The 20431-nt window shown below is 38.7% G+C and overlaps 1 protein-coding gene across 2 annotated transcripts in view; it reads left to right on the forward strand.

Moving 5' to 3' along the window:
- The window catches only part of CEP162 (centrosomal protein 162), a 91295-nt gene that overhangs the window by 46618 nt on the left and 24246 nt on the right, over positions 1 to 20431 (forward strand). For both annotated transcript variants that reach the window (XM_008063109.1, XM_008063110.1), the window contains 7 exons: positions 246 to 351; positions 4379 to 4505; positions 5692 to 5855; positions 6633 to 6737; positions 12117 to 12329; positions 14447 to 15081; positions 18313 to 18454. In XM_008063109.1, the coding sequence (XP_008061300.1) occupies positions 246 to 351; positions 4379 to 4505; positions 5692 to 5855; positions 6633 to 6737; positions 12117 to 12329; positions 14447 to 15081; positions 18313 to 18454 (1492 nt within the window). The remainder of the gene's footprint in view (positions 1 to 245; positions 352 to 4378; positions 4506 to 5691; positions 5856 to 6632; positions 6738 to 12116; positions 12330 to 14446; positions 15082 to 18312; positions 18455 to 20431) is intronic.

The raw sequence follows: 20431 nt of genomic DNA on the forward strand, positions 1-20431 counted from the left end.
TATATTACAACTAAAAAATCTTGAACTTCAATTCTTTTAAATACAAGCATTTCCCTTAAAGTGTACTTCTCTTTTGGTATGTTAGTATTTTAATTTTTGGAGTAAACAAAATTTTTACCTTCAGTTGTAAGTTCCAACTTTTATTAGTTTTTAATTTTTGAGAATTGACTATTTTGTATTGAAAGGAGCACCTTGTTAAAAAAAAAAAAAAAAAAAACCCTCTTTTTATTTTCAAAATAAATCAGAGAACAGATGCACAAGAGTCGTTTTCTGTCTCAAGTAGTTGAAGATTCAGAGCCCACCAGAAACCAAAGTTTTACAGATCTGCTAGCAGAACTACGGGTGGCACAGGTAAGTTGCATAAGGATTTTTAAAATATTAGGAATAGTAAAGGTTATTATAAAAATCCCCATATGTGTAAAAATCTATCTTTTTTAATACTGTATATGAATAACATCATTTTTTAAATGTCATACAATTTAAAAATTAATAAATATCTAAGATTAATGTATAGTATACATATGACCTTAGTACACAGGAAATGATGTAATACTAATTTTAAATGGCATTCTCTTTATAATTCAACCTCTCAGCAAGCATTTGTCACATGGAACCATATCAGAGGCATAATTTTACTTAGGGCATGTGCATCTTATTTCAAACAAATTTCTCGTTGGAAAGCATACAGCTAAAATAAGATAATTTGAAGGTAATTGTTTACTTTAAAAAGCTAGTTGGCTTTTTGCCTGTCCTTTGAAGTGGACTCTGCACTTCTAGAGAGCAGAGAGTATATCCTACAGATATTTATATTCTGGATACCTAACACAAAGGTGAAGGTGAAATGTAATGCTGCTCCATACATTTTTATTTTATTAAATTGTGAAGAATATAGCCTAGAATTTTCTAAAGCAGTATTTGCCAGTGGAAGAAGTTTGGGAATTTTGGACTGGCTGATTCTATTTTAAACAGAAGTAATTCACACACTGCATGATTTTTATCATCCCTGTCACCAGGAACTCTGTGCTTATAGCTCCTATCAGTCATTAAATCAAAACTACTCTGCCACATTTCCAAACACCCCTTGTGGAGGGCAGTTACCTCGTCCCACCCCATCCCATTCAGAACCATAGCACTAAACCAAAAGATCCTTCCAATCTGTTTGAATTATATAAATTAGAAAAATTTGAATTATGTATTACTTTTTTTTTTTATACTTGAAGTCTCACTCTGTCACCCAGGGCTAGAATGCAGTTGGCACGAACACAGCTTACCACAGCCTCAGCCTGCTGGGCTTAGGTGATCTTTCTGCCTCGACTTCCTGAGTAGCTGGGACTATAGGTGTGTGCTACCACATCTGGCTAATTTTTTTTTTTTTATAGATATAGGGCCTCACCATGTTGCCCACGCTGGTCTCAAATTGCTGGGGTCAAGCAATCCTCTTGCCTCAGCCTCCCAAAGCTGGGATTACAGGCGTGAGCCACTGCGCCTAGTCCATATCCCTTTTTTTTTTTGAGTTGGAATCTCACTCTGTCTCCCAGACTGGTGGAGTGCAGTGGCCGCTCCCAGCCACTGCAGCCTTGACCTGCTAGACTCCAGCGATCCTTCCGCCTCAGCCTTCCGAGTAGCCGGAATTACAGGCACGCACTACCACGGCCAGCTGATTTTTTCATTTATTGTAGCGATGAGGTCTCGCCAAGTTGCCCAGGGGCGGGTCTCGGCTCAGGCAATTCACTCACCTCAGTCTCCCAAAGCGCAGAATTACAGGCTGAGCCACCGAGCCCAGCTCATATCACTTTTTAATAAAAAACTGTACAAAGTTAGGTTATGTAAAAATCTAAACATACCAAAATTTAATAGCTGATGGGTTACAGGTTCTTGTAGTATATAATGCAGTTTTATGTGTGTATCCATTAGGGAACTTTCTTTGGATGCACGTATGTGTGTAAAATGATTAGATACACAGGTAGGAAGAATGAATGAATATATGGACCTGTCTTATCAGTGGGCCTCAAAAATTAGCAAATTAAAACAAATTAAATTTTGCCATATTTGATGAAAGCTTGGGAGAACATGGTAAGGGGTTTAAGGACAGCATTCGTTTCAAAGGCTGATGGTAATGACCTTTTAAAAGTTCTATTTTGAACATACTTTTATGACAAATAGAAAACTTGAAAACTTCTGCTAAAAACACCAAAAAATGTTGGATGAAATATAATAAGCATCTTGTAAATGGAAAACTAAGCTCGTAGGAAATAAGGGAAATCTTCAGCCAAAAATAAGGAAGGATAGAAACATAGCAATAAGGATTTTTCCCCCAGGCCACTAGTTTACTAAACATGAGGCCTGTACTTTAGATAGGATATCTTCAAAGGACCACATCTTTCGGTAAATGGCAGGCTAGGAAAAATCCATACACTTTTATAAGAATCTGAGATGTCAAGAAAGTTTTTCTGTGTTTATTTAGTCTCAGGGTGGGAAAGGGAGAAAAGTCTTCTGACATTACACATGTTTACTGGATGTTCAGTGTAAATGTTACCTCTTCTGCCTTCATTTGTGTTTTAGTATGAATTGACTATGTGCAATGCTCAAATTAAAAAAATAGCATAAACAGTGGTTCTGAGTCAATGATAACCTCTAGTATATCCAGAAGAAACAAGGGCAAAACAATTCTCAGAGGTATTAGACCCTTAATCTAGGTCACACAGTATTCTCCACATACGAAATCTTGCTCTTGGTGCTCTCACAATACAAAATTACAAAAACCAAGATAAATCTATAAAATAATTACAAAAGACAGAGAAAAAATCTGCCACTATAGTGGGCGTGAGATAACTTACTACAGGATTAGAACCCAATAGAAATATCGAGTAAAGACTATGAAATAGCCGGTCTCGGTGGCTCAGCCTGTAATCCCACACCTTGGGAGGCTGAGGTGAGTGAATTGCCTGAGCCCGCGGGTTCGAGACCCGCCTGGGCAACTTGACGAGACCTCATCTCTACAATAAAACAAAGAATTAGCCGGGCATAGTAGCGTGCACCTGTAGTTCCAGCTACTTGGAAGGCTGAAGCAGAAGGATCGCCGGAGCCCAGCAGGTCGAGGCTGCGGTGGCCGGGAGCAGCCACTGCACTCCAGTCTGGGTGACAGAGTGAGACTCTGACTCAAAAAAAAAAAAAAAGACTATGAAATAGTTTTAAATTATTTAAATATACAAAAAAAAAATGAGAAAATAAAAAAACAGATCAGGTAAATTCAAGAGAACAGTAAAACTGCTCTGGAATTTAAATATAATCCTGGAAATCTTAAGAAGTAAGTGGCCGAGTGCCGTGACTCATGCCTATAATCCTAGCACTTTGGAAGACCAAGGCAAGAGAATTTGCTAGAGCCCAGGAGTTTGAGATCAACCTGGGCAACATAGCCAGACCTTGTCTCTACAAAATATCAAAAAATTAGCTAGTTGTGGTGGTGCATGCCTGTAATCCCAGCAACTCAGGAGGCTGAGGTGGAAGGATCACTACCTACTGATTGCCATGTTCACTGTTTGGGTGATGAGTTCAACAGAAGCCCGAACCTCGCCATCACGCAATATACCCACGTAACAGACCTACATGCGTACCCCTTGACTCTAAAATTAAAGCAAAAAAGAAAAAGTGTGACCAGGACAGGGCTTCTGTTTTAGATAGGGTGATCAGGAAGGCCTTCCTGGGACTTCCATTTGCTCTGAAATCCTGATGAAGTGAAGGAGTGGACTACCTTGTTTAGGGGCAGAGCACTGCAGGCAGAGGATAGTTTGTGCAAACCCCTTGAGGTAGTCGTGTGCTGCAGGTGTTCAAAGAACAGCAAGGCAATCTCTGACTAGAATGGAATAAGCAGGGGAAGGTTTATAGTAGATGTGACCAGTCATGGGCCAGACTAGGTTATGTGACACTGGAAGTCACAGTAGGAACTTTGGGTTAACCCTGCCAGAAGCAAGCATAGAATTTTGGACAGAGGAGTAATATTAACTGACTTACAATCCTCGGGCTACCATGAGGGGAATAGACTGTAGGGGCTTAGGATAGAAGAAGCAGACTAGTTATTATAACAGTCTGGGCAGGAGAATTAGTGAATCATCCATATGGTTAGTTTATAGAAGAAGTTAGAACAATAGATTGGAAGATTTTTTGGTGCTGTGCTGAGATGATTAGACCAGGGAGGCTAATAGACCTTCAGGGGCCACTAATGATTCTGGGGTGCAGGGCAGGTGGTCGTAATAACATCAGAGCTAAAATTTAGAAAAAATATTTCTCAGCAATATTTATGATGAATTGGGCGGAGAGACTATACCACAGTTTACTGTCGTTGGAAATAACTTGCTTTTGTATTTCTTTGAACATCAAGAAAGAAAAAAACAGTTTCTTAGAAGATAACAAAAGACTGAAACAAGAAAAACAAGCTCTTGAAGTAGACTTGGCAAAAATGAAGAAAGAGAGGGACCAAGCCAAAGATCAGGTTGCTTATGCCACAGGTACAACACGAAGCTGAAGTAGTTTACCTTTATACTCATAACTGTTCTAATCTTGAATTTAAGTGACAGAAATTAAAGGGGTACAATTGAAATGCTATTTCTTGAAGTATATCATAATCTTTGAAACACTTTAAAAATTAGTTCTTGAAAGTTCTATGTATTTGATTGCATTTAACAGAAGTAATTGTAAGGTAAAAGAAAATCAAGAATTATTTTGAATTCATGGCATTTTGTTGTTTACAAGGCTGTTAACCCAGCTGTACTGTGACTTTCCTGAGGGAAAGATAGCTGGCTTTCCAGAGGTTTATTTTTGTTACAGGTTCTCAAGTATTTGCCAAAGGAACAAATAACACTACACTGGTTTTTATAGAGAATGCAAATATGAGTACGGCTTGGTCCCCACCAGGGAAAAACAAAGGAGAGAAAATAAGCATGCAGAAAACTTTAATGTAATAAAAAAAATTACAAGCAAACATGAGATGAATCGGGGTGCTAAGCAAGAGTTTCAGGAAGGAGAGGCATTTGAGTTGGGCCTTGACAGATAGCAAGATGTGAGAATGGAGGACTGAAGGGAGGTTGCTCGAGTGGCAGCACACAGACCCAGAACGGTAGATCAGAGGAGCCCTTGTTGACCGAAGCAAGGGTCTTTCTTCTACAGTATTATGAGCTTTGGTGTAAGATATGTGCAACTAAATCCATTTTGCCTACTCATAAGAAAGTGACATTTGCTTTCCTGTAGGATAATAATAATAGCGCCCATTGTATAAGTTCGTTGTAGTAAATAAAATAATGCATGATAATAAGCACTCATGAATGTTTGCCATTGTTACCTTTTAATATGATTGTAGGTATTCTTCATTTTTATTATCGCATGAATCTCACATTTAATTTCCCATGGAAACAACTTACATAATAAAAGTCAGTAGAAAAGCAATTGATTTACTATCAAAAATGTCTGCACTGTCAACTTTGCTACAAAGTTGAAAATTTGGATTATGAACACAATCTCTTGCTTCCTTTGACTAGTAGATTCAACTAGACACTGTCATATACATCAGTTGTTTTATGCCTCTTTCTCCCTATAATGCTTTTGTTAGCGAGGCATTCATTTTCATTTAAAATCTTTTCATTTATTTTCCTATTTTGAAAAATTACAAGCAAGCTACTGAGTTACTTTATCTTATAGGTGAAAAATTATATGAAATAAAAATTTTAGAAGAAACACATAAACAAGAAATTAGTCGTCTGCAAAAAAGACTACAGTGGTATGCTGAAAATCAGGAACTTCTGGATAAAGATGCAGTTCGGCTTAAAGAAGCAAATGAAGAAATTGAGAATCTCAAACTTGAGGTAATGATTACAGAGTGAATTTCTGTAGTTGAAGTCTGTTGTCCGCAGTATCTGTTCTGCATAATCTTGTGTCATTGTATCAGCACTCTAAACTCTATCAATTAAAATAGCTAGATTTGCTTTTGGTTTTCATTAAGCTACATGGATTATTTTTGACTACACTAAGTCAGAGCTGTCAAGCCCCCATGGAGTCTGCACCTTGCCTGTCTTTCAGCCTCATCTGATAGCACACTCCCTTCAACTCCTCTCCTCCCACCATACCAGAGTTCCTCTGGTTCTTGAGCATGCCAGACTTGTTACACTTGTTCCCTTGGCCTGGAATTGGAATTCTCTGGACCTCTCTGGGCGGCCTGGAATACCCTGGGCTTCGTTCTTTCCTCCTCCTTCAAGTCTTGGCTCAAATTTCTGCTCACCAAACAGACCTTTCCTGACTCCTTGTTTACTGTAGCTGCCAATCCCATACATCTGGCTCTTTCTTTCTAGCACTTGTCTCTTTCTGAAGTGATTTTATTTGCTTATTGATCCACTTTACTTATTAGCTTATTAACTGTCTCCCTCCACTAGAGCATAAATACCATGAGAGCAGGGTAGTTTGCAGTCCACATCTCCCACACCCCATGCCAAATCTTCTACTTCATGTAGAAGTACCTGGAACTTGGGAGGAGTCATTGTCTGCTGAGGAATTAGCAAATGAGTGAGTGAATTAAGTTACTTCCCCTGATGCTTTTCCATTATATTCTAAATGTGCTTCTTAATGTGTTCTTTATTTATTGGCAGGTTGAGAAACTGAAAGCTGAATCTGGGAATCCATCTATTCAGCAGAAGATACGCTTAAAAGAAAAAGCAGTTGATGCCAAAAAAATTCAGGATCTGGAGCGACAAGTAAGTGCTAAGGGTAAATTTTCATAAAGGTATCTTATATACAGTGCATTTTTTGTTTTCTCTTTTGTTTCAGGAGTTCCTGAAATGTAATCAACTTGGAAATTCTTGTTTTAAAGTAACATTAATGAAAACAATAAACGATATCATTTTATGTCATCTGCAGCTTTATAAATAATTTATAGACTAATGTGCCTCATTTATAAGATGGCAGGCCTATTGATGAAAGGTCATATTAGACATCTAGGAAGAAGAAAGCAGAATTTTGAAGCTCTGGTTAGAGTTAGAATTCCTCCTCTGACCAAAGGTAGCTGAGAGAGGAGTACAGGAGGGAGATCCTTGAGTTGGGGACATGCTGGTAATGCTTGCGAAATGTTACAGGATACCCTGTAGTCAGAACACGCAGCCACCTGAAGAGCTAGCCATCATCTTGAGATCTTGCTCACTGTTCAGGCCTCGGAGTATGCGTTTAGTGGCCAGTGTAGCTGGGAGACCTTTCATTAAAATCATACGGTAAAGCTTATTAGAATAAAGATTTTGCTAATTGGGAAATATTTGTTTGGGAAGCAGAATTGTAATTATTTTTCCCTTCTATTTTTAAAACTTTCTGTAATATAGCATTTATAATCATAACTAAAGATTAAAACAAGATAAGCATTTCCAGCCTTGCTCATGTGGGAGCATGATTCTCTAGTCAAGTCATGGTACTTAAACACACAGCCATTATTTCATCACAGATCCAAAACTGTGAGGTCATCACTCAGCTGAACATCATCCCAGTTTTAAGAGAAGAAGGAAAGCTAAGCAAAAACTTTGCTACTTTCGCAAAATCTGTTTTGATGTTAAAAGGTATGACTTGGTAGTATGGTTCAGGGGCCAAGAAAGGAACAGGCTAAAGGTGGTTTGAAGAGTTAGAAATAGTCTCAAATGATTTTCTTCAGTGTTTAAGATTTAGACAGCCCAATCTAAGACACAGTCCAGAATTATGAGAGAAAAAAAGTCCAAAGGAACTGCTTTTCCATCAGATGTCTTCATTCTAAGAGAAATCATATAAAACTGAATGCATGAGAGTAAGGAAATGAAACATACTTTATTAAGAGCAAAATTAGGGTTCAAATGGTGATCCATACTGACCAGAAGCATATCATTTTGTACAAGTTACCTTCCTCTTTGATTAACACTTATTAAATATTCATTCATTTATCATCTTAAATTATATCTTTTTAAAATAGTACCCACCATGTAATAGTATTTTATATAGTCGGATTGCTGCATGTACATTTTGGATCTTACACTGTTTTCATGAGCATTTATTTCTATCCTAGTAATTTTAAACCTTGGTATATTATATAATCAAGGTCTTATAATCAGTGTCTATCACAATATTTCAGAATCATTTTTGATCCATATTCTGAGAGAGTAATTATAAATAAAATATTTCTTTTTAAATAGAATATAAGTACAAATGGGGCTAATTAAATGCATGTTATAATGAAAATTTGTGTTCATGCTTTTTTATTTGATGAAATTTTTGTGGTTTAATTTTCAGTGAGAATTTTTTAAAATTTACTTTGTACACCAGTCACACTGGTATTATTGACCAAAGAATAAAATTAAAAAGTAAAATCAAAGAAGATAAATATAAACCTAATTTGTCCCCTAAAATGTAATAATACATTTCAAGATATCAAAACTAGATTGAAAATATTTAAGTTTTTTAATGAATGCATTAATTGAGAATGTCAAAATCATTTTTAAAAATTCTCTTTTAAATATATGTGGTGTCTATATATATGTGTATATTTCCATATGCTTACAACTGACTCAAATAACTAGTTTTTTGATACAAGAGAAAACAAAGCTTTGAAAATTTTCCAGATGGAAGAAATTATGAATATTTTTATTTGGATCTATCCTAACTTGTGATAAATCAATGAATGTGTCACAATTTTCACGAATGGAAACATTTACTGTTAACTTTGCAAATGATGTTACCCTTAAATACCTAATATGAATAATTGGTTTATAAAAAATAATTTTGAGCACCAGCAAACCATCTTCCTTTCCTTAGGAGAGGTCGTGTTTGGGATGAAATCGTAGTAGAAACCAGTGCTTTTTTTTTTAAGTCAAATGCTCACTCTGTCACCCAGACTGGACTGCAGTGGCATGATCGAGGCTCATGGCAGCCTCAGATTCCTGGGCTCAAACCGTCCTCCCTCCTCAGCCTCCCAAGTGGCTCAGCCGAGAAACGCGTGCCACCACACCGGTAAAAGCCAACACTCTCCAGGTCCTCTCCATGTGCTGGGCGCTCTACCAAGCACTCCCCACGATGAAAGCTACGGATTCCGTCCTCACCCAATTGCGTCAGCCCCTCGAAACGAGCGTCGTCGTCGTCTTCATCGTACTCGTGAAGCAAAGGAGATTTAGATGGAGTGGTTGATACAAGGACTTAAAGCTGGTGGCACAGTCTAACCAAGCACGCTCTTTTTTTTAGCTTTTAGTTTTTTTATTTTAGAAACGTGGGGTACAGTGCAGAGTTAGGTATGCACACGTTCATTACGCAGGTGCCCTTGGTGATGAGATGTGCGTCCCCCTCCCTCTGTAGATTCCAGTATTGCCAATCCTACCCCGGCAGTTTGCCACTACTTCCCATCCTTTTCTTACAGTATTACGATAATTATTCAGGGTCCACTTATGAGTAAGAGCGTGTGATACTCGGTTTCTGTGAAGGATCACTCAGTAGTATAGACTCTCAGTCCATCCAGGTGGCTGTGAAGTTCGTGATTATTTTGTTCTTCTTTATGGCTGCATAATATTCCTCGTGTATGTGTACCACGTTTTTTAATCCAGTCCTCTTTCGATGGGCTGCATGGTTGGTTCTATATTCTTGCTACTGTGAATAATGCTGCAATACACATATGTGTGCAGGTATCTTATCTATAGTGATTTGAGTCCTTCTAGGTATGTTCGCAGTAGGGGGATTGTAGGGCCCCATGGAAGGTCAATTTTTAGGGATCCTTTTAGGGATCATCACACTGTTTTCCACAGAGGCTGTTACCGGTTTGCACTCCCACCGACAGTGGAGGAGTGTTCCCTTTTCGCTGCATCCTCTCCAGCATCTGTTGTTTTTTGAGGTATTGATGATGGCCATCCTGACTGGAGTTAGGTGGTGCCTCAGTGTGGCTTTACTTTGCATTTCTTTGATGACCAGTGAGGCTGAGATTTTTCCATATATCTGTTGACTGCTCATGTGTCTTCTTTTGAGAGCTGTCTATTCATATTTTTTGCCCACTTTGTAACAGGGTGTTTGTTTTTTTCTTTTCAGCATGTTTGAATTTCTTGTAGATCCTAGATGTTAGACCTTTGCCAGACAGAGTTGGCAAATATTTTTTCCCAGTCTGTGGGCTGTGTCCCCACTCTCTTGATGGTTTCTTTGGCTTTGCAGACGCTTGTCAATTTGATGAGGTCCCACTTGTGTATCTTTTATAGCATGAGTGCTTGGGGTTTTGATCAGGAATTGGTTGCCGGTTCCCATTTCCATAAGGGTGTCTCCTTCATTTTCTAAGGTTCTTATAGTTTGAGGTTTTACGTTTAGGTCTTTGATCCATTTAGAGTTGGTTTTTATGTATGGTGATAGGTACAGATCTTGTTTTAGTCTTCTGCATGTGGTCACCAAGCATGCTCTTAATTACTGCACTGTATTGCCTTTCAGGTCTATTTTTCTGCATGTTCATAGGCTAGAAAATGGCTCAACAAAGTATTTAGTGTTTGAATGTATTTTCAGAGATACCTCTACCATTTATACCTTTCAAAAAGCAGGTGTGCACACATAGGCATATAAGATGTGGGACCCAAAAAAACAGAATTATTTTTTGGAAGGCAGGCCCCTTGCAGCAAGGGCTTCCCCCATTAGGTAAGTGTTCTAGGAACCCATTGATATCAGTGTACCTGCTAGAGTTGTTGTGAGAGGCTGCATTCCGCTTCAGTGAATGTTTTGTTGTTGTTGGAGATTCCTTTAACACGTTTGCCTGTTCCGTGATGGGTGATTTATGAGTGCATCTGCCTCACCCCACACTGTGTTCTACAGTTTTTGGCCAAAAACAGCATGATGCCCATGTCCTACCCTCCCTGTTCACCCAGTCTCACCCCAAGGAACTTTTTTTCCCCTGGATTAAAAAAGTCTTCGAAGGGAAACATTTTGCCAATGTGGAGGAGGTGAAATAAAAAACTGGCAGCAGCACTAAAAGGCATCAAAATTAACAAGTTCAAAAACTGTTTTGAGCAGTGGAAAAAGCACATCGATAGACACATTGCATCAAACAGAAAGTACTTTAAAGGTGTGATAATAAATACACAATTTTTTATAAATAATTTCTGAGTTTTTGGGGGTCCTTTCTTGTATAATATCAAGCTGTCATTTCTGTGGGCCCTGGTACATTTCTCTCTTTCAGAAAGATTGCGTAATATATCATTGTTTTCTAGACTAAATGAAAAGTTTGTAGTCTTGTATGAAGACTTCAGTAAATGTTATCTAATCCTCCTTACTTTCCAACGGAAAGAAGTAATTTTAAATTAGATTAAACCTTTTGTGAAGGTGGATCCTTTGAGAAAGGTTATAGTGGGGTGGAGATTGCTGCAGACAGGGACCGGTGCTTAGAAACTGTATATTTATTGCAAAAAGTTCACACATGTACATGTAATTTTTCAATGAGTAGATAGTAGAAGCACTATTGTATGAGAGGGTCTGTGGAAAAAGGGGAGAAGGAAGAGCTTTGTGCTTAAGAGGACTGGTTATTACTAATGCGATAGAAAGACTGAAGATGTGTTTCAAATGAATGTAAGAAGATTTCTAAAAGCTAGCCAGAAGTTAATTAGATATTATACTTTAAGGTTTCTTTAAATAATCTAAGGATATAAAATTTGAGATTATGCTTCTGTGCATTTCATTCATTTTGGATACACATCTAAATCATCAATCTAGACATGATTGGTGTAACATAATCTAAGTTTATGCATTAAACTGCTTCATAAGCTGGGCTCGGTGGCTCAGCCTGTAATCCTGCGCTTTGGGAGGCTGAGGTGAGTGGATTGCATGAGCCTGAGGGTTCGAGACTCACCTGGCCAACTTGGCGAGACCTCATCTCTACAATAAATCAAAAACTCGCTGGGCATGGTAGCGCATGCCTGTAGTTCCAGCTACTTGGAAGGCTGAGGTGGAAGGATCACCAGAGCCCAGCAGGTCAAGGCTGTGGTGGCCGGGAGCAGCCACTGCACTCCAGTCTGGGCAACAGAGTGAGACTCCAACTCAAAAAAATAAAAAATAAATAAATGCTTCATTTTACATGTATTGTGGCCTTACATACATTCACAATATTTTAATAGGTTAAGGAAATGGAAGGAATTTTAAAGAGAAGATACCCCAATTCATTGCCTGCTTTAATATTAGCTGCATCAGCAGCTGGTGATACAGGGAGTAGAAATACAGTGGAATTTATGGAAAAAAGGATAAAAAAACTAGAAACTGATCTGGAAGGCAAAGATGAAGAAGCAAAGAAAAGTCTTCGTACCATGGAGCAACAGTTTCAGAAAATGAAGGTAACTGCAAGGTGGTCATAGATTGAATACTCAGAGATGGACCATGGGGCCTGGTGCTTCTTAGAACTCACTTTAACCAATAACTCTAAACATTTTTTCCCATGAAGCCTATACCACAGATGTCAGTAAGAGTAAAATTGAGGTAAACCCATCCTATCTTGTTGCCAGCAACTTTACTTTTTATTCTGACATGGAATAATTTAACACTGGAATTTTTTTTTTTTTTTGGTCAGAATATCACTCTGTCTCTCTGGCTGGAGTGCAGTGACGTGATCATGACTCATCGCTGCCTCAACCTCCTGAGCTCAGACAGTCCTTCCTCCTCAGGCTCCTGAGGAGGTGGGACAGCAGGCATGCACCCTCACATCTGGCTATTTTTTTTTTGTAGCAACAGATGAGGTCTCGCTATGTTGCCCAGGCTGGTCTTGAACTCCTGGGCTCAAGCAGTCCTCCTGCCTTGGCTCCCAAAGTGCTAGGACTATAGGCATGAGCTGTCACATAGCCAGAGGATAATCTTTACATCATCCCTCTTAATATTAGAATGAGTGGAAATTAAGTCATGTAAAAGCAGAGTAAAAAACCCTTGATAAATATTCAGTATAAAATGAGGCCTAAGTGCAGTGGCTCACACATGTAATTCAAACACTTTGGGAGGCTGAGGCTGAAAGATTGCTTGAAGCCAAGAGTTTGAGATCAGACTGGGCAACATAATGAGACCCCATTTCTAATAAAAAAAAAAAAATTAGCTAGGCATGGTGGCTTGCACCCATAGTCCTGGCTACTTGTGAGGCTGAGGTGGAAAGATCACTTGAGCCCAGGAGTGGAGGTTATATAACACTTCACTCCAGCCTGGGCAACAGAGCAAGACCTTTTCTTGATTGATAGACAGATAGACAGGAAGGAAGGAAGGACGGACCATGGTTGAAAATATTTTCACTGAAGTTTATTTAGACAGAGTGAGCAGAAGTATATATTTTAGGAGTAGAACAGAGGACATCTCCCAGAAATGTCCTCAGAAAGTGAATCAGAGAATACAGGTGCCAGAACAGACCAAGAATGAAACAGAACATGATCTCTTATTTAGTTTTTAAAACGTTTTTATGGGTTAGAATTGTTAATTTACTTTTAAAAATATGTTAAGCATATGGTTTCTGTGAGGAATTCATGCCAGATGCTTTTGCAAACATCTCAGTTTATCTTGCATAACCCTTCCAATCACCTGTGAGAAGTAGATATTGTGACCCTGTCTTACAGATGAAGGAACTGAGACGTTCACAATTTCATCACCTTGCCCAGGGTTCCCCAGCTGGCAAGTGCCAATGTTAGGCCTCTGACCCCAAAACCTGGGCTGCACTGCCCCTAGGATGCTCATCTCCTTCCCCACAGTTGTCTGCTCTGAGAGAAACAGCAAATGAAGGAACAGTAGATTCCAGAAACAGTAAAAGGTTGGCTGTGTGAAAGCCAAAATTGGGTCTCTTTTATCTTCAGAATCTGGCCTAGTGCCCGGCACAGTGTCATAGCTCAGTAAATAGCCATTGAATGAATGAATAAACAAACACTGCAAATGCCTCTCTCCTTAGGGGAGATGATTTCTTTTACTACATACTGAACAAAATACTACAGCGCCAGTAGATACATTTTAAGCTGTTTTACTCTCTGTGAGATTAAAAATTGGTGTTAGAAGGTTGAAAATGCACTGTTTCTCAAAGAGGTTTGTACCCCAGTGGCTTTACCTTTTTATCCCAGATAGTGTGTTTGACGGTTTGCTCAGAGAAGGGTGCATAATGATGGGTTTGATTAGGATGTGTAAAATAAATTTGGGGGTGTGAAAGAACATGTAAGTTAATATTTATGAAACAGCATATCAATTATGAAATCATAGAACAAATCAATTCTTAAATTATAGAGCATAAATCAATAATATATCATGTTATGCCCTTAGAGAGTAGTACATCAATACATTTGACAAACTCAAGGAACACAGAGTGCTGGAGACATCAAACTGCATAAAAAGTGCCTAAATGAAGGACTAGGTAGGACCAGGTAGTATGCAGGGCCTCAGCAACTAATGAAATGTTTGACTGGGATTTGGCATCACATGGATTTTTTTTCTTCAGATTCAGTATGAACAGAGACTAGAGGAGCAGGAGCAGCTGCTTGCCTGCAAGTTGAACCAACATGACAGCTCCTCCAGGGTTAAAGTGCTAGAGAAGGAACTCAGCGACATTAAGGAAGCCCATCAAATCACTGTAGGAAAGCTTGAAGCTGAAATAGATGTTCTTAAACATCAGAATGCTGAATTAGAACTCAAGAAAAATGATAACGATGATAAAGACTTTCAATCTATAGAATTCCAGGTTGAACAGGCTCGTGCGAAAGCTAAACTGGTAAGACTCAATGAAGAGCTGGCTGCAAAAAAGAGAGAAATACAAGACCTTTCGAAAACAGTGGAGAGGCTTCAGAGGGAAAGAAGATTGATGCTGTCGAATCAGAACTCAAAGGGCAGGGAGGAAACATCTGCCAAAAGGGCAAAGAGAGATGTTTTGCAGCCAAATAGAGGAGGTGCTAACTTCCCTGGAACCCTGGACAACAAGCTTTACCAACCACGTACTTTCATGGATTCCCATATTTCAGAGGTTTTACAAGAAAACCGCCAATTGAAAACTGAACTAGAGGGATTAATAACAGAGAGGAATGTGCTTAAGATGAAGTCTGAAGCAGCAGTGAACCAGTTTGAAAACTCCATGAAAAGGTATAATGTTAAATTACTTATATGGGGAAATAAAAAGATAAAAGTTGAAGAATTATAAGCTGTGTTTTCTCTGGATAATTAGTCTGGCCCTACTAAATTCCTAAGTGAATATTAAATCATATTATATTGCTGAGCATAGATCTGTTTCAGGATAGGGTCCTCTACCTGCTGGTGGCCCAAATTCTGAAGAACTTGAACCTACATGTCAACCCAAGCCATGTCTTGGGCTCACCAGTCTTGTCTGTTTGCATGTGCACAAATAGTGTTAATAAGCTGACTCACTGGCCCCTTCTTGCAAAGGAATGTCATTCTTTATGATTGCTACAGGCAGATTGCTGTCAGAAGACAGCTATTATTAGAACTGGTTGACGATCTGAGAGGAAAAGGTCTTCTTTTCAAAAATAACTTCAAACTGACCTTGTGATTACATTCATTTATGCCTTCAGGAACTTTTGTGCTCACCCTTTCCTCAGAATCGCCAGCTGCTGTCCGCTCTTTCCTCTGAATCGACTAAAATCCTCAGATCTTTTTGTCACGTGACCAAACCAAGTTCCAGTCCTTTTTCTGTCTTTCAGGGCCAGTTTCTCACAAGTAGCCTCTTGTATTTCCTTCTGACTTCCTCTTAAATATGGTTCTTGTCGCCCCAGTTAGACATGGCCTCAAAAATGACCTTTTCCAGTCCAGTGATATTTTCTCCATCCTTTTTTTCCTTGACAGTGTTGGCCACATGACCTTTCCTGAAATGGTTACCTCCCTTAACCTGCGTGACTTGGCACCTCTGACTAAAACTCCTTTTCTGCCAGGCGCAGTGGCCCACACCTGTAATCGCAGCACTTTGGGAGGCAGAGGTGAAAGGATAGCCTGAGCCTAGGGGTTCAAGACCAGCCTGGGCAACTTGGCGAGACTTCCTCTCTACAATAAATGAAAAAACTATCTGGACGTGGTGGCACATGCCTGTAGTTTCAGTTTCAGTTTAAGCCTACTTAGAAGGCTTAGGCGAAAGGATGGCCTGATCCCAGCAGGTCGAGGCTGCAGTAGCCATGAGTGCCACATGCTGGCCTGGGCGACAAAGTGAGACTCCCACTCCAAAACAAAGCAAAAACTCCTTTTCTGTTTCTTTTACTGACTTCTAACTTCTCTTCCTTCTCCTTCCCCCAAAATATGGCTTTCCACCAGCATTTCATTCTTGGTTTTCTATTATTTCTCTGTTGCTAAACTCATCCATTCTTACGGCTTCTATGAACCATGACTCCTAGATTTACTTTTAAAGGCTGTCCTCTTCCTTGAGTTCAAATGTTAAACTTAGTGTTATATTGGATTGCTTCGTTCGGAATCAAAATTACTTCTGGTTTTATCTTTTTTTTTTTTTTTTGCCATCTCTCTCCCAAGTTTCCCATCCCTGTCTATAACCATATTTATTTCAGTTACCAGACCCGGTCTTGCCTCCTTTATTCCTTGGGTTCACCGCCTATAGGGTGCTTCCAAATAAATATTTCTTGTATTGCTTTCTTTCTTATAGTGATAAACCAGTGCAGCCTGCCTGGCTTACTATACAATTCTCTCATGCCAGTCTCCCAGAAGTTTGTTTCTACCTCCCCTAGCCATCTTGCTCAAAACCGTTATTATTCTTTAAATACTTATGAATCTGAGTCGCTCTGCCCTCCAATGACTCCAGACTTCCTTAAATATCAAGACTGAATTTCTCTGCCTGGCATCTTAAGGCCCATCACCAATTCCAACTACTTGCCTAATCTGTCACATTCCCTTATGTCTCTTACTCATCTTGTTATAAGTCCTACCCCTTCCACAAAACATTTCTTGGAGCTTCCCAGGAAATTGCCTGCTCTCACCCCCCAACTCCTACACAACGTAAAATCTGTACAAAAAAAGCTTAGTAATCATACACTTGTGACTCCTTGAGAACCGGTGTGAGGCGATGCTTCTTTTTGCATCCCCACAGCAGCGTGGTATAGGAGCAGAATGAGTGTAGGGAGCACTTAGCAAATCCTCCTTGATTGATAGATTGGCAGCCCTAGTGGTGATTGAGTTATTATGGCAACCGTATTGCTTCCAAGCTGGAATCTTGTTTCTTCAGTCCAGCATATGATAGTAATATAAAGCTAGTTGGGAAGAGCCACACTCTTTCCTAGAAATAATTTAAAATTCAGGTTTTTCCTATAAATTATAATTTAACATTTTGTAGTATTACCAATCTGTTTCTTAGATAGATCTGGGGCTGAGAATTGAGGAGTAAACTTTCCTAGTCCCATATTTAAGCTTTTTACTACTAATCAGTTATATCATGAGTGCTTTAGGTTTTTGTGCTTTTCCTGAGACTCTAACAACTTTTTCTGTGGAGAAATACCATAGAGTAGATAAGTGATAAATTTGTCTGTAGTTTGGGAAGTGCCATATTAATATGTATCAACAGCAATTTAGTAAAATATCTGCTTTGGGTAAAATTCTGTCATTTTCGAATAGTCCTTCTAATAAGTGAGGAATGTTTTATCTGTAAGAAATGTATCAGACCTTTATTTATAACTTTACAATTTACTAAACTGCCTCTTGAATGCATAAATTTTATCACAGAAATGATGAATAGTCTCTCTTACTTACAGTCCACATTAAATAGTTGCAGTTTGCCCTTATGCCCTGAGAATTATTGTAAGATCCTTGTATTCTCATAACATGCAGCTAGCCCTGAAGACATCACATAGCTCAACTGGTGAATGCTGCCTAGACATGAAGCATTGCCAATTCTAAAGGGGAGCAGCTGTGATTATCCAAATAAGAACCTGAGTCTATCTTAAAAGATAAAATGTCAAATGGTTTGCTTTAAATTCAAACATATTTTGAAACCTTAGATTCTCTCAGATTCTCTCTGTCCTCCCTAGGCTGAGGACAGAGTACAAGGCCCTGGACGTTGAAGCCCAACTCTGCTGAGCTTGAACTCTAGCTCTACAACTCACTGTTCTGGAACTCTAGATATGTCAGTCTTTCCTCAACTCAAATTTGCCCTTATAAAGTTCTCACTAAGTAATAGCGAGCTCATGGATTAGTTGTAAGAACTCATAAGCAACCATGTGTAAAGCATCTAACACAACGCAATCAGTGTTGGTGCCCTCTCTCCCTTGCTTCAATTTTCAGGCTTCTTGCACTGCTTTTTGCTACCTGTGAATTAGAGGCTGAAGAGCCACTTTAACATGTGGTTTTCTTTCATTTGCTCTCTAGGGTTAAGGAAGATACTGCAGCGCACATTTCATCCCTCAAAGCATCTCATCAGAGGGAAATAGAGAAACTCCTCTGCCAAAATGCAGTGGAAAATTCTTCTTCCAAAGTAGCTGAACTAAATCGTAAAATAGCAACTCAAGAGGTAGATGGCAAATCTATTTTGATCTTTCTTTGACTTTAATGAGTTTTTTTTCCCCTCGGGACTGTTAACATAATTTGGATGTGTTTCAGCTTTTTCAGGTTGGTGATAGAAATAGAATATTGTTATTGACTTGGTTTTTTTTTTTAATAGAAGGTAATACATTCATTATCATATATATTTAGCTTTTCTACTTTAAAATTATACTATGTAAATAAGTGTTATAACAATTTTGTCCCTATACTTTTCAAATCTTCCTCTAAACTAAGTTGTAATAGATGGATGAGGTGCATGTCTGACATGATTGGTACCTTATTACTTAAACTTGGATGGTGAACCATCTCCTTCCACCCTAAGTCCCAACTGACAAATAGTTATCCTCAGGCATTCTTCCTGCCTATTACCTGTTGTCCACTAAACAACTAATGATTTGGGTCTGTTGACAGTCAGGCACTGGGGATAAAATAATAAACAGAGAAATACACAGCTGTAGCTCATATGAAGCATAGTCTCCTAAGAATTATTAAAGGGAATGCTGACAATTCATCAGCATTTTCTCTGATAAATATGTCTTTCTTCTTGAATAACAGGTGTATCTACTTGAAATATCTATGAACATTTACAGTAGGGCCTATCTTCTGTGGTATTAGTAGGTTAGAAATAGCATTAACATAGACCTTATCTGCAACTTACTTTCAGGTGGCATATCCAAGAAAAAATAAAAAGAAAAGATGGCAAAGTATTAGCAGTTCGTGAATCAAATTGTATAATATATAAAGGTTTATTGTGCTCTTCATCTTTTCTGAAGATGAAACTAAGGTCTTTATTGTGAAAAACAAGCTTGAGGGGGGAACTTCAAGAAATAATTACCTCACCTCCATCTCTTCCACCTGTAATTATTTTAATGCCATCTCAATTAAAAATTCCTCAATTGGAGAAATATGAATATGGGCTGGCTATTAGATATTAAGAAATTATAATAAATTCTCTGAAATATAAAATGTTATTAAGGTTTTGTAAGAAATGGCCTTATAAAGAGATACATGTTGAAATATTCAGGGGTCAAATGTAATAAAGTCTGTAACTTAACTTCAAATAGCTCAGGAAAAAAAGGACTGTTTAATACTTTAAGGAAAACTAATTAAAGTGCTTTTCAAAAGTAGCAATCCCTACAGCCTTACAGATAACCTCTCTGTTCTTTTTCTCTCATAGGAGTAGGTGTCAGAGGTAGCTGTAAGCATTATGTTAAGTGATTTTATAGTAAGAAATATTCTGGGGACGAGGTAGAAAAAGTGGTATCATAATGCAAAAGTGCTGTAAACTTTTTTCTCCCCGAGTTGCAAGTGTAATATTGTAAAATTGTAAGTTAAATGAAAATCAACATAGTCTGATCATTAAAAAAAGTAGGCCGGGCTCGGTGGCTCAGCCTGTAATCCCAGGCCTTGGGAGGCTGAGCTGAGTGGATTGCCTGAGCCCGCGGGTTCGAGACCTGTCTGGGCAACTTGGCAAGACCTCATCTCTGCAATAAATCAAAAAAAAAATTAGCCGGGCATGGTAGCGCATGCTTGTAGTTCCAGCTCCCTGGAAGGCTGAGGCGGAAGGATCACCGGAGCCCAGAAGGTCGAGGCTGTGGTGGCCGGGAGCAGCCACTGCACTCCGGTCTGGGTGACAGAGTGAGACTCCAACTCAAAAAAAAAAAAAAGTTAAAGTATAGCATTAGAGATAAGAGATACGAATTTTTCCAAATTCTCATAGCTTTTTGGTGGCAGTATCTATTCATATATTGTAATTTCTTTGCCTAAAATTATGAGACTGATATCTATTTCACAGAAATTATGAGATTTGTGTTATATTTAGTCAGTAACTCTTTAATAAAACTGTTATCCAAGGCCAGGCACAGTGGCCTCATGCCTGTAATCCCAGCACTTTGGGAGGCTGAGGTGAGAGAATTGCTTGAGTCCAGGAGTTCAAGACCAGCCT

The sequence above is a fragment of the Carlito syrichta genome, unplaced genomic scaffold (genome assembly GCF_000164805.1).
Source record: "Carlito syrichta isolate Samal-C Ts95f unplaced genomic scaffold, Tarsius_syrichta-2.0.1 Scaffold306592, whole genome shotgun sequence".
Taxonomy (NCBI): domain Eukaryota; kingdom Metazoa; phylum Chordata; class Mammalia; order Primates; family Tarsiidae; genus Carlito; species Carlito syrichta.